Source organism: Haliotis rubra, unplaced genomic scaffold, assembly GCF_003918875.1.
Source record: "Haliotis rubra isolate DU_JTF1 unplaced genomic scaffold, ASM391887v1 Scf1030, whole genome shotgun sequence".
NCBI lineage: Eukaryota > Metazoa > Mollusca > Gastropoda > Lepetellida > Haliotidae > Haliotis > Haliotis rubra.
Window position 1 is genome coordinate 847 of NW_025764927.1, and position 13,649 is coordinate 14,495.

The following is a 13,649-nucleotide window of genomic DNA, read 5'->3' on the forward strand; positions in this document are numbered from 1 at the left end:
CTAATCTATACTGAATACACTCTGTCGTGTCGGTGTCTGCGTAAAAACAACGTCCTTCTTTCAAAGGATTAACCGGCAATACATTGATTGATTGCCCATTATTGGCTAACTAAATTACTGTTTTTAAAGAAAGGCGGACATTATGCAATTAGTTGCCAGGTGTGCTATCTTGGGTGACCAATGAGACTATACACCAATACCTGAAAAGATTTATCACTTTTTCGTATATTAAACTGTTAAAAGACACATCATTTGGAACAGTTTTGTGGATATTGATGGATACATTCCTCGAACAAGGTAATGGCCTGATATTGTTCCTATAACTTTAATCTGTTTTAATTTTAATATTTGCATTTTGTTTTTATTCATTTGTTTCTAGCATTCAACAGAATCATTGTTTTCGCCGTGAAGTGTAATGAGACAGACAACATGCTCTAGGGTGTGTGTGCGAATAATGATTCACATTGGCAAACTATAAAATGTCTAGATATTACAGTTCTGTTATAAATTCACTATAAGTATCAGCAGATCGTCTGCTTTTTATTTAGTTTCAAAATGCATACAAGTATGATAATAAACTAATTAGGATTATAAGAACAAATATACAGACGCACATTGACTAGTATCTACATACTGGTGATGGACATTAACCATGGGAATGTAGAAGGAATTTGTCGCGCAGTATTGTGACTTCGACCCCCACCTCGCTTCCGTGGAAGAAATCGTTATGTTATAAGTTGTGTCATGCAAAATCCGTTTGGTTATGATTCCAATACATATTTAACTACGAGTAGAAAGTAGTCTTGATTTTCTAACTTGATGAAAACAAACTATAATCTCATTAATTCTAACAGATTTTTTTTATTTTTAAAAAAATGGCGGCGCCCTGTCGGGAACATCCGCCAGTCTGAGGATAAATGGTATTTAGGTTTGTTTTCACCGAGTTACAAAATCAAAACTACTTTCTACTGGTAGTAAAATATGTATTTTATTGATGGCCAATAGGATTTTGCATGACATAGCGTATAACATAACAATTTCTCTCGTGGCAGCGAGGTGGGTGTGAATATAATACTACTTACAATATTATTGTTACTTCGACCACAAACTCACTTCCGAGGAAGAAATCGTTATGTTACAAGTTGTGTCATAGAACATTTTTATGGTCATCAATCATATGCATATTTTACTAGAATTAGTAAGTAGTTTTGATTCTTTAACTTCCGTAAAGCGATCTGACACAAGTAAGATATCGTTTCAGGCTTCCACAACGCTCGCTTCGCACTCACAAACATAACCCATTTAGCACGAACTGCAGGGTCCTGTGGAAATCTGTGCATGGGGACACCATCGCCCGACCCCTAGGAGCAATTGACGACAAAGCAACGATTCGGCATGTCGTCGTTGATGTCGAGAAATCATCAAAATGATGAGCGTGCTACACATTTTCTATACAACTAACTGAAAATCGTTCCTCATATGACGTCACTGCAGTGCTCTGGCGACAGAGTTACGTAACCTGTCTGTGGTTTCGTTGGCGGGCGACAGGGAGGCAGGCGACTTTTTGGCCACTTTTAATCGCTCGGTATTAATTAACCACAAGTTTTTAAAGAATAAATTTGGTGTTCCGCATAAGACTAACCACAAATCTTTCATATGTAATGGTTAAAAGAGTAACAAAAAAACAAAGTTTAGTGGTTCTTTAAGGTTCCAGTCTGCCCAATAATTCGAAAGCGTATTCAGTGATAGCTGCAAACCTCCAGGTGATTCGGATATGAGCACCATATCGTCAGCTAATAGTAGTATAATAAGGTAAATATAGTCGAGCAGCAATCCCGCGCCGATATTTTCCTGTAGTGCTACTTCAATATCTTCATGTATAGGGAGAAAAGAATCGGTGACATTACTTCCCCTTGTTTAATACCCAGGGTGCATAGAAAGAAGCCAGATATCTCACCATTGTGATGATTTCACAGTGTCATACATAGTCACGATAACTTTCCATAAGATGCGACTAACGGGATCGGGTGGTCAGGTTCACTGACTTCGTTGACACACATCATAGTTTCTTCGCTGCGTAGATTGATGCTCATGCCGTTTATCACTAATGACTATTTAGTGAAGACTCGATTAATTACAGACCACCTGCACATAGCCGGAATATTGCTAAGTGCAAACAACCCAACAAAGATTAGATAAGAAAGCAGAACAGAACAGAATTAGTACAATGGCAAATTCATTCAATACATTTAAGTATCACGTGACAGCGACGTAAGGCGTAAATTAAACACATTTCTTAAATATATGGCTACATTTTTAATAATGTTGACATTTTTGGTACTCAGAATGCTATACACATTTAGGTGAGATGGAATATATATGTTTTACAAATAGTTGAATATTTCTCACAGACAAACATGACATGAAATTCATCTTCTAATGCCCCGATATTACATCATTTACAAAATGAATTACTCAAATCTTTATCTTCAGATTTACAATAATTGTTAACTCTAAGGTTGTGTAAAGCAATTCAAAATTTACAAAATGCTCTGATTAAAGATATGTCATTCAAATGGAGAAAGTACATTTCGGGCTCTAAAAGAGAGTTTAGATTACTATAATGCCTTAAAAACTTTGAGTTTTTAATACTTGCGTGCAATTTTTAAAAGATATGGCTTTCAGACGTTGAGAGAAAATATTTAAGAATAACGAAACATTGCCAACATCTTGGCTTATCCACAAATAAGTAAAAACACCTGTAAATAATAACATTCTTAAATCAGACACCCAACTACATTTTCCACTTTCATCAGTTACTGTTAACATTTTATAACATTGGTGAGGGTAGCGATTATTTCTCATTCTAACGAACTTACTCCAGTATTTAACAACACGCAACTGTGTAGTGGTAAACATATTATACCGCCCAACTTCGCCCAGATTAGCTTTATTAGATGCGAATTTCCCAACCCTCAAAAAAACGTTTTAAAAAAGCAGCATGATTTTTTTCAATTGAATTATAATATTTTACACCCCACCGATAAGAAAGAGTGATGTGTTGAGTTTGTTAATCAGGTGGGACTGGTGGCTGGAGGACCTAGAAAGCCTCCACATTTCCCGTTTCGTATTGCAGAAACTCCCACCATTACAGTTTCTCAGTGATGTATACATCTGTGCATAAATTAAGCACCACCCTTTATTTTTACCAATTTTTGTCTGAAATTAAATTCTAAACTCTTTCCAAAAAATAGCCTTTATAATTTGATAGAGCAAGCATTTAACCATTTCAAAAACGAAAACATTGAAATTACCATGTATTTTAATTAGGATAATTGCCTATATTTAAAACAGGTGTTTTTCTGTCCTAAAATAAGTTACCTTAGTTTGAAAAGTGAAAGTAATAATTGATTGTTGTGTGGTCTATAAATTCGTTATTTATTGTGAGTGGATGAAAGTTTGTAAACTAAGATTTAGGAAAAGTTACATTCAAACTGAAAAAAGGAAAATTTTAAAATGCAGTAAAAGTTGCTTTACAAACAAAACAAACAGGTTTTAGCTGTAATTATCAGTATCCGGCAAGGAGAAGTATTTATTCATTACAATAAACTCAAAATCATAAAACAATTATTCCAAAATATTTTTAATGTGGCCTTTTTCAGTTTTTGTCAATTAGCCCACTGAATTGTTGGAAAAAGGTCTGAATCTTTGACATTCGGGTTCTTCCTGATTATGCATAATTAAAGCCACTTGATGTGTAAATGCCATCTTGGTATATAACAGAATTGTAATTTTTAGTCAAATCTTAATTTAATTGTGTAGTTTGAGCGGGAGAGGAATAGTTATTTGGGGTAAAAATTCAGTCCCATCAGATTTTCATCAACATATTCTTTCATAAAGAATAGAAATGGTTATGGTATTTGTAAAACTGTCAGTGGATAAAACTTCTTCAATTACAGGTTGATCAAATTGATGGCTATACCCTAACTTTTCTGTAGCATCACGTCTTATTTTCAAAATAGGGTGGTGCTTAAGTAATGCACAGGTGTATACATATATTACAAATTCAGATGATATGAATCAACTCCATGTAACTCTTATTCATCAGCTATAAACTAGATCAATTCTTTTTCATTCTATCACCGATAGTAGAGAGTTACTCCTCCATGCCAAAGTTGTGTTGAATATACATTCAGTGTGTGGATAATCAACCGCATGCCCCGGTATCCCCAAGCCATGGGTCAAAATGACCTTGTTTGTTTTGCTTGCTAAGCGAAATCGGTAGTCTAGTGGTTAAAGATTCGTCTTCTGAAAACTTCGATGCCTTTTTTAAAATACAAAAACACGTAAAAACTGAATCTGAATATACATTTTACTACATTTGAAGGTGTCTTTTATGTACATCGCTGACGATGATCTTATATACGTCACGAGTCACGTGTCGAATGTTATCTTAGGATCATCAGTGCAGCAGCAGTAGTTGCAACAAAGAAGTTGTCTATCATGAAAAGTGTTCCACTTCATCATACCAGCTTCTAAATGCCACTTAAGGAAGTTGAAAAGCAATGATTTTATATGTTGCATAGACCTCAACCTCAGACACTCCTTCTCACTCACTCACTCACTCACACACACACACACACACACACACACACACACACACACACACACACACACACACACACACACACACACACACACACACACACACACACACACACACATCTACATCTGCATCTACATTCGATGTTTAGGGTATTCGCCTGAAACTATTTATCGTACGGGGCTGATATCTATGTCCGGGATGTAGTAACCTTGACCTATGGTGACCTATGGTGATCTGTGATACACATGTAGCGACGTTCAACACATGGCGAATAACAGTTACAGACAATCAAAACAACATATCAATATTATATGACACCAGTTAGGAAAATAGCATACTGATATATCCTTCTCAACAGTAAAAACGTAAAATGATAATGCGCATGGCTTATGATTACACAATGTCATTTAGAAAGTGGTCAAATGTAACATATGTTATATTTGGGATTCACTTTCTAAGTAAAGTACAGATTCTAGTACTATTGTTGGATTGAGTCTCATCCGGGATTCGAACCCACACCCCCAGAGTCAGGCACCTTATCGCCAGCACACAAAGTCAGCCGCCTAACCCACATGGCCTCTGTTATGACTCACCCGTCCAATAAATCAGTGTGCACTCTCAGCTGCCTCCGGATATAACAAGCAAAGCTGTCTATTAGCTGATAAAAAGTCAACAACACTATCGCATATCTCGTCCTACGGGATGCCATTCACGAGTGAACAGAGGCATATATCCAGCAAAGCCATGTGAATATGAAGCAAAAGCGAAGTTTTAGCAAGTCTCTGTAGTCAAGCTGCCGAACGATAATACAACTGCTTTCGTGCACCTTTATCTGACTGGTAACCTTCGATCTCTACAAAGGTGTAGGTAGCAAATATTTGAGAAGGGAAAAGTCAGTCGAGCTACAATTTAGTGACGCCGTACCTATTCTCTCACAGCGCACAGCGAATACAACAAGTATCTATCCTTTGACCACCTTCGAACTACCTGCTCGTATTACGCAGTATGGCTTCAAGTGTGAGTACTACTGGAGTTTTGTGTAATCATTCCTGTTTACACTCATGAACTGACATCGTGGAGTCTCGCGAGATATTTCACAATGCCGCCTCGATCGCATACAATATGCATTGTGACACTGCGTGGTGGTTCAGGCTGATTAATGAGCAAGCAAGGTGTCTCTCCTGAAATCTTATAGGATGATAAGTTGAGGATGTTAGGAATAGGATTATTTCAACTTTGTTAATTAACTTGAAGTGTTAGTTGTCAGACCAGAGAACTGCCTCAAAATATAGGTTTATGATTCTTGGTAAGAGGTCACTGTAAAGATAATGTCATTATGTCTTCAACCTATTTTACACACTAAAACCACATCGTTTTTACTGAGACCTTTGAATACTGAGGTGAAAATGAGTACTTAGATGTATATGCAAATTTAAAATATACACTTGAATGTATTAGTAAATTTGAAGCAAACACTCAGATGAAGAGGTAAATATGCAATCCGCAAGTAGCCACGACATTGTTATGGTCAGGTATTATTCAGATTATTCTTGACTTCGAGATGGCATCACTAGAATACATTATGTATATATATATACAAAAAGGAGAATTAATGTCTAACCTGGTATCGATTAGTACAGATATTTATTTTTCTGCGTTTCAGTTCCCTGGTGTCGTCGACTTAAATGTGGGAGGACGACATCTGACCACATTACTCTCGACCCTCACCAAGTACCCGGACTCGATGTTGGCCGCCATGTTTAGTGGAAGGCAACCAGTGATCCAAGACAAAGATGGCCGCTACTTCATCGATGTAGATGGAGACGTGTTTGTCCACGTCCTTAACTTTCTGAGATTCGAGACAATGCCTCCCCCTGAAGCAGCTGCAGATGTTCGGAAGTATGCAGATTACTTTGGATTAGATGTCCTGAAGGAAGGTATTTCAAATATCCAAGACAACAGAGATACACTCTATGATATATGGAGGAGCAATTGTTTATCAAACGTTACCAATTACACCCGTCACTGGGAAGTCGTGGAACGTGGACTGAAAAAATTAGACTTTTCTTCAAGGTCTATTTGTCTCACCACAAAGTTAAATTCGTGTTTATGTGGGTATTACACTTGTAGTCTTCCTAGTTCAGGATATTCAGTGATTGATATAAATTTGTCTGAATATGATCATTACAGACGACCATCAGTGCTCAATCTTCTGGCACATGACGTACAGCGCCTGGGCTTCTTCATCTTTGGAGGAAACATACACAGCAACTGTAACTCTCACATCGGAGTCCTGTTGCAAATAAAGTGAAAGAGCACAACGTCACCAACAACGTCACCAACAGAAATTCGCATTTCGTCTCCATCTGAAAAGGACGTAAATTGTTTTCCCTAGGCCCCTTTAACAGAAGATGGCAATGGTGGGAGGGGGCAGGGAGAACTTCATTGGGTGGCATTTTTAGAAGTTGTGGAATCACATACCGACTATCTTTTCCATTTTCCTTTACGAAGCTAGTACAAACATATATGGTTGTGTATAAATTTGGTTGTAGATCGTTGTTGTTTCAGATCTTGATAGTCCCTAACACTATTTGATAGAAATGAATACTTGTGTTTGTAATATCTCACAGTGTGTTAGACAGATTTACGTTGAAACGTTATTATAAATTTTAGAATAATGTTTATGTTCATTCATTTAATTATTTACAGTTCATATGTTCGCCTTAAAGTTAGCAGTTTGATAATCTGGTACATATTTAGACCTACTTCCTATATAACTGTGGGTGTGTAAAATCATACTGTCAAACAATCAACATGACCTTAAAGTCACCAGTCAGACGCTCAACTGATCCCTGGCTTTGTGGATAGGAAGGTTTACATTTGAACATTAGTTGAACAGTCCACATAACCATGCGTGCCCTGTTATGACTCATTACTACCTTTGACACTGGAGGAACTGAGAGGCACCAAGCAGCAGAAATACGTCTTGACGCGATGCAACACGCTTAAGAGGACAAGGGATAAAGCCCATAGTACTGAAGCAAGTGGTATTGATACACCATAATCTACCGACAGGAATCATTACAGATCGACGGCATGTCGATAGGGTCGACTTGTCCGAGAGAGAAGGTGAAAATGGCCTATCTGCTTCGGCGTTATCGAGTTCCATGTAGACAAGTGTGATGATGATGATGATATTTTAGAGACTTTACGTCCGCTTTCCAACATGATACGTATTTCGCCCACTCTGTCATGTAATGATTGCCTGAATGTTCAGCGTGTTGTCTTTTTATACCGCCCACCATGAACAGCTTAGATATATACACGGTTTCAAACGTATGTGACGACGACAGGCTGTTGATCATCACAGCTTCTGTTACTAATCAGCTTCACAATGTCACCACTGTAGAACTGCACACGCTACTCGGACACCTGCAGATATTGTATATGTTGTATTCTATTCTAGATTATTGGATACACTAATGAGCTCGAGTGCATGCAGTTGTATTACCCCTTGCAGGAGTTTAGCGGTATCGGATAATTGTAAATAACTGTAAACACTTATTCCACAACGAATCACTTGAAATCAGGACCTGGTCTTAACATTGATGCATGTATTTTGCACGCCAACATTGTTACACTTTTGTCATATATTCATATAATAGCTTTTTAATAATTTAATGATTTTGTGAGTGAATGTTGATTTTCACATCAGCCGGCAATGTATCAATAACCAGGTTTCTTGCCTGATTAGGCAACTGCATTATTTACTGTTGAAACGATTTGTTAATTGTATGTAAATCAGGTAATCGATGACCACACTTATAAAAAATATGATTTTGACATGTAGCAAATAAACTGAAACAATTATTGTCCATATTGTTTTAAATGTGTGATGAATTATTTATTGCAATTTTTAATTTTACGAACAAATGGTTTGCCGCCGTGTGGATGCAGGCGTGGACAGCCTTTTCAGCTTCAGTTGTTATTACTATTTACCAGATTAACAGCACTGGTTGATTTTGTGAATACCAAATTCAAGCCAAGTACCAACTTCACCCACTCGCTTGTTTTCACATCCCACCCCAGGGGCACGCCCCTACGTTGTATGAGCCCACAGATGAGTCATAACGTTATATATAAGTAGCAAGTGACACGGAATGGAAAGTCCACTGTATCCAGATTTCGATATTAAAACCGAAAGTAGAACATAAAAGTTGAGGAAAGTTCCAGCACAACAGTTCAACTGCTCAACTCTCCAGTGAACCACACTCATTCCTCGTAGACTTCACTGCATCATCAGGTGACAGAAGGATGGAGGTACGTGTTAAAACATGCTAGTATGTAAACAGAGTATTTCACAATAATGCCCTGTTTTCGAAAGCACATATAGTTGTCTATAACGTTGAATAATAATACATATGAGTCACAATGGCATCCCGTTAATGTTTGGGTCAGTGCTAAACTGTAGTACATGCTTGTCCACGTATCAAAATGTTGCCATAGTGTTTATAGCTTACACAGCGTAGAATATCAATAACATTTGTATGCGTTATGTGTAAAGTAACAGGATACCAAATGAGTAGCTGATATAATTTCTTATAATATTAATGATTTACAATCTCTGGGATCAGCCTACTGTCTATACGGGGCTGACAAGGAAGGGGGATGCTATGGGGGTTGGGGCTGGTGGCTGGAGTACGAAGAGCCTTCGCATTTCCCCTGTCTCATAACCAGACACCCCCAACATAACTGTTTCCAAGTGATGATATATACAAATTCAGATGATTTAAATCTATTATTTGTAACTGTCATTTCATGAACTATAACCTCGAGCAAATGTTTCTCCATACAAAATCATTGTTGAATATACATTCCCTGTGTGAACAAGCAAACCGCATGCCCTGGTATTCCCCAGCCTTGGGTCAAAATGACCTTACTCGTATAGCTTGCTGACGGAAATCGGTAGTCTCGTGATTGACGCCTTCCTTATGATATCCTCCCTGAATCCTCTTTAACACGCCAAACTGACTCGTGTTGAATAATTATTTTAACTATTGTTATATCTAACTATTTTTCAGGGCCTGCGTGTTTTCTATATACGTGGCTCGCAAACATCCTATATACGTCACGAGTCACGTGTGGAATGCTATTTTAAGATCATTTGCAACACAAGCGTATGTCAGGGCGCCTCTAGATACTGTACTAGGAATAATGCTAAAGCGGCGTTAGATTAATTATACTCTCTCACATATTTTGTCTTTTGAATCATCAGCAGAGATGGTGTTATTCGGGGATACAGTAATTGATTGAATATTAAAATTCACACACCTAAATGCCTTTCTGGACATTTGATAAGCTTGAGATACCCTAACCCAGTAACACATCCGTATCAATACTGACGACATCTTGTATGAATATGAACACCAGTTACTCTCAGTATAATTCTATACGTGGCAAACATGATTATATTCAGTTCGGACACCCAGTAAATGTATAGTATACAATTATTACACCTATGCTTTGATTGCAGTCACTGGACTGGCTGGTCCAGGCTCGATTATTAACAGTCATGGATACATATGTTTCAGTTCCCTGAAATCATTGATCTAAATGTGGGCGGACGACATCTCAGCACCCGTGTTTCAACTCTCACCAAGTACCCGGGTTCCAAGTTGGCCGATATGTTCAGTGGGAAGTACGCTATTCCCCAAGACAAGGATGGCCGCTTCTTCATCGATGCGGATGGAGACGTTTTTGTCCACATCCTCAACTTCCTGAGGCATGAGACGCTGCCCCCTCCCGACCAGGCTATTGATGTAAATAAGTACGCAAACATATTTGGCATAGAGCAATTAAGAGCTAAACTTTTAAAATGGGAACCAGTCTTGAAACAGGCTTTGAGAGACAAGTGGAAACGAGAGATCGACGGATATGATGATTGCTTGAATCAGGTGCGAGAAGGGTTGATCGCAAGTCGGTATCAAAGAGGTCACCTGTACATTCAATTTACGGATTCATTTCAACACGTATTCTCCTCGTGCAAGGTGGTTGGTATTCCCGAGGGGCATCAGGTGATCAACGTGAAATATTCCTCCAACAAAACGGACGGTACGAGTCTTGTCGCATTCCTCAATGACGATCTGAAACGTATGGGTATTTACCTACAGCCGGGAGACTTCCGCCCTAAACCAGAGTGTGGTTGTCGCGTGGTCCTGCACTACATGATAAAATCCGAGTAATTGATGTACACAAATCAACAAACGCGTGTAGTGAAATTCAATTTCGCACGTGCAACTCGTACATCTGGCTGTTCTACTAGCAAGTTGTCCCCCCTCGTAAGAAATAGCGTGAAGTAACAACAAAATACTAATCGTTTGTTAAACAACTTTTTATTCGGGTGTCTAAAATTATGAGACAAATCATTAGAGTTGGTCTGTCGATTTCACGTGACTGTGCTAAATTTGGTTTTGTTGCATTTATTAGCTTTTGTGTAAGTGAACAATTCATCGGTCTCAAATGAAATCAAACGGACTGTAGTGTACACGTACGGACATTCTGTCACTTGAATACACATGAGCTGTGTTTGTATCGTATGCATTTTATAATAAAGATCTACAGATTCTGCTGATGTTCCAGTGATTAATACCGGATTAGCTCCGTTATGATCATTACTTCAGCAGTCACAAAACATTAGGATGGAGTGCTCCAGACCAGAGACATTATCCTCAGAAGTGAGATCCACCTATATCATGGTACGGGAAGAATCAGGATTTCGATCTGACAACGTCGGGCTGAAAGTAATGTGGAAAGTGGCACTTTTGTGAAATCAAGTGTTCAAGGATAATGTCTGTTCTTCACAAGTGAGATAACATGTGTGACCTTTCATTGATACATACGTTTTAGACGAATGATTTAGTGTGGATGATGTTAAGTAATTTTTATTGTGAGAGCTATAGCTGCTTAGTGTTTGGCTTTGGTATTTGTATAGATCAACCATAATTCCCTTTTCATAGGGGCGGTGGGGTAGACTAGTTTGGATTTACGCTGCTTTTAGCAATATCCAAGCAATATCTCGACGGGGGACACCAGGAATGGGCTTAACTGACTGACTGAGTGAGTGAGTTCAGTTTTACGCCGCTTTCAGCAATATTCCAGCAATATCACGGCGGGGGACACCAGAAATGGGTTTCACACATTGTACCCATGTGGGGATGCGAACCCAGGGATCGGCGTGACAAGCCAACGCTTTAACCACTGGGCTACCCCACCGGCCGAATGGGCTTAACAAATTGTACCCATGTGGGGAATCGAACCCGGGTTTTTGGCGTGATGAGCGAACGCTTTAACCATTAGGTTACCCCACCGCCACCTCAGCCAGCAAGAGATTGGGCGAGTGAAAAAAAAGAACAAAAATGAATAGAGAATTTTTCAGTAATTATGCAAATACATTTATTAAATTCAGATCGTTTGATAAAGATGATTAAATCTCTTCTGTAGATCATGTCTCTTGGATTCGGAAATAATAAATGCAGTTTGAAAGCGCTCTGCGAGTTTGCAGAGATAAGGGTATTTCTTTTGGCACATCTTAGACAAGAGCTTGCATTTCCACAACGGTGGGGACAATTGACCTGAGGTTATGTTTTATTATTGCGCGAAAATTAAGGTCGGCCTGGAGGTGGGAAACACAGGGAAATAATACGGCAGACTTTACTAGATATCTTGTTTTAGGGTACAGTCGGGGTGTACATAACAAGGTGTGAATTATGGGCCCTTCCGGGTTTTCTCTGTCAACTCAATCTTTCTCATCGGTACATATATGATATGATCTTAGCACATTGGATGTATGGACCTGTCCATAATAATATACTTGTATAGTATGAACGGATTTCTTGATTCGATAAGCCATTAGCGTTTTGGTAGATGGAATTTGTTCGGTATTTCGTTTAATGTTTCTTTCACCTCTGTATCTATGCTGATCCCTTGTTCTTAATACATGGGTGCATAGGGGAAAATTCTTCTAGACTGTCCAGATTTAAAAAAAAAAATCATTATTGTTCCGATCCTGTGAGATAATTTCTGTGAACCGTCAGTTTCCGTAGAATGAATATAAAAGTAACATTTAAAAAAAGAAGGAAATGTATTCTTCGTGATTTGATTAAAGGTCGCATGCAACGCGAAACACCATTTTCCAGATTCTGATACCTTTCGGTATGGGCTCATCAAAAATGCAAATTGAACTTATTAAGTTGAAAGATAACGCGATGAAAAACCCCCACGAAATCAGAGTTCAAACGATTCACTAATTCTACCCCAGCGCTGGGGTAAAAAGTGCTTTCAACATCTGTGCTGCGCTGCGCCCATAGCGCATGCACAGTGATTAGGTTCGCTCAGCTTGAACCGGGAAGGCGACTCGTAAAAACACAGCAAGTGATGCGTGCAAGGATTATCGCTAAGGTCGAAGTTGGAGAACAAAAGACGTTTCTTGTGATTACAAGCATCTTTGGTCTGCAGTAATAAAAATACATAGGCTAAGATAAGATAAAGTTTTATTTAAGAGTCAATTGATATACATTACTAAAAAAGTGTATAAATACACTGGTCCCATACTTTTTCTCATATGTTTTCATATCTTGCTATTTGAGGGTTGGCAGATTTGCAAACCAAGTGTTCAAGAAAGTGTAGCATTAGAAAAACTAATTTCTTTGTTAAAAAATGCTCAGCTTGAAAACTGAAATGTTTTAATATATGTCTATGGAAACAGAAAAATATGTTAATTGTGATAAGAAATCTGGTCATAGACAAAACTCAATATCTGTTTTATTGACACCTTTGTGTCTGCCTGCCTGTCTGCTAATGACAATATCATGCAATACACAACTTCAATCATTAACCACATGCAATTTGAACTTGAAACGTAACAGGCTATACACTATAAACAAAATACATTGATTTATGGCTCGTGCACCTGAGTTCTGTCTCAGGTGTGATACTTGTACACATGACACGTTATTATGTATGTGGGTTGCAAATAAACTGCATC

The 13,649-nt window shown here is 38.3% G+C and overlaps 2 protein-coding genes across 3 annotated transcripts; both read left to right on the forward strand.

Annotated features, from left to right (window-relative positions):
- Positions 1–5,200: 5,200 nt before the first annotated feature.
- Positions 5,201–8,481, forward strand: LOC124272758 (BTB/POZ domain-containing protein KCTD7-like). Of its 2 annotated transcripts, XM_046707972.1 has the most exons (3): positions 5,201–5,623; positions 6,270–6,543; positions 6,797–8,481. In XM_046707972.1, exons 1-3 carry the CDS (start codon positions 5,612–5,614, stop codon positions 6,910–6,912), a joined length of 402 nt encoding a protein of 133 aa, XP_046563928.1. In that variant the 5' UTR covers positions 5,201–5,611; the 3' UTR covers positions 6,913–8,481. The 2 variants fall into 2 exon arrangements, with proteins under 2 accessions (XP_046563928.1, XP_046563920.1); XM_046707964.1 differs by having other exon boundaries at positions 6,270–8,481.
- A 299-nt stretch (positions 8,482–8,780) lies between these two features.
- On the forward strand, positions 8,781–11,578 carry LOC124272774 (BTB/POZ domain-containing protein KCTD7-like). The gene is made up of 2 exons (XM_046707980.1): positions 8,781–8,926; positions 10,198–11,578. The coding sequence occupies exons 1-2, from the start codon at positions 8,921–8,923 to the stop codon at positions 10,846–10,848; spliced, it is 657 nt and encodes a 218-aa protein (XP_046563936.1). The 5' UTR covers positions 8,781–8,920; the 3' UTR covers positions 10,849–11,578.
- The last annotated feature ends 2,071 nt before the right edge of the window (positions 11,579–13,649 follow it).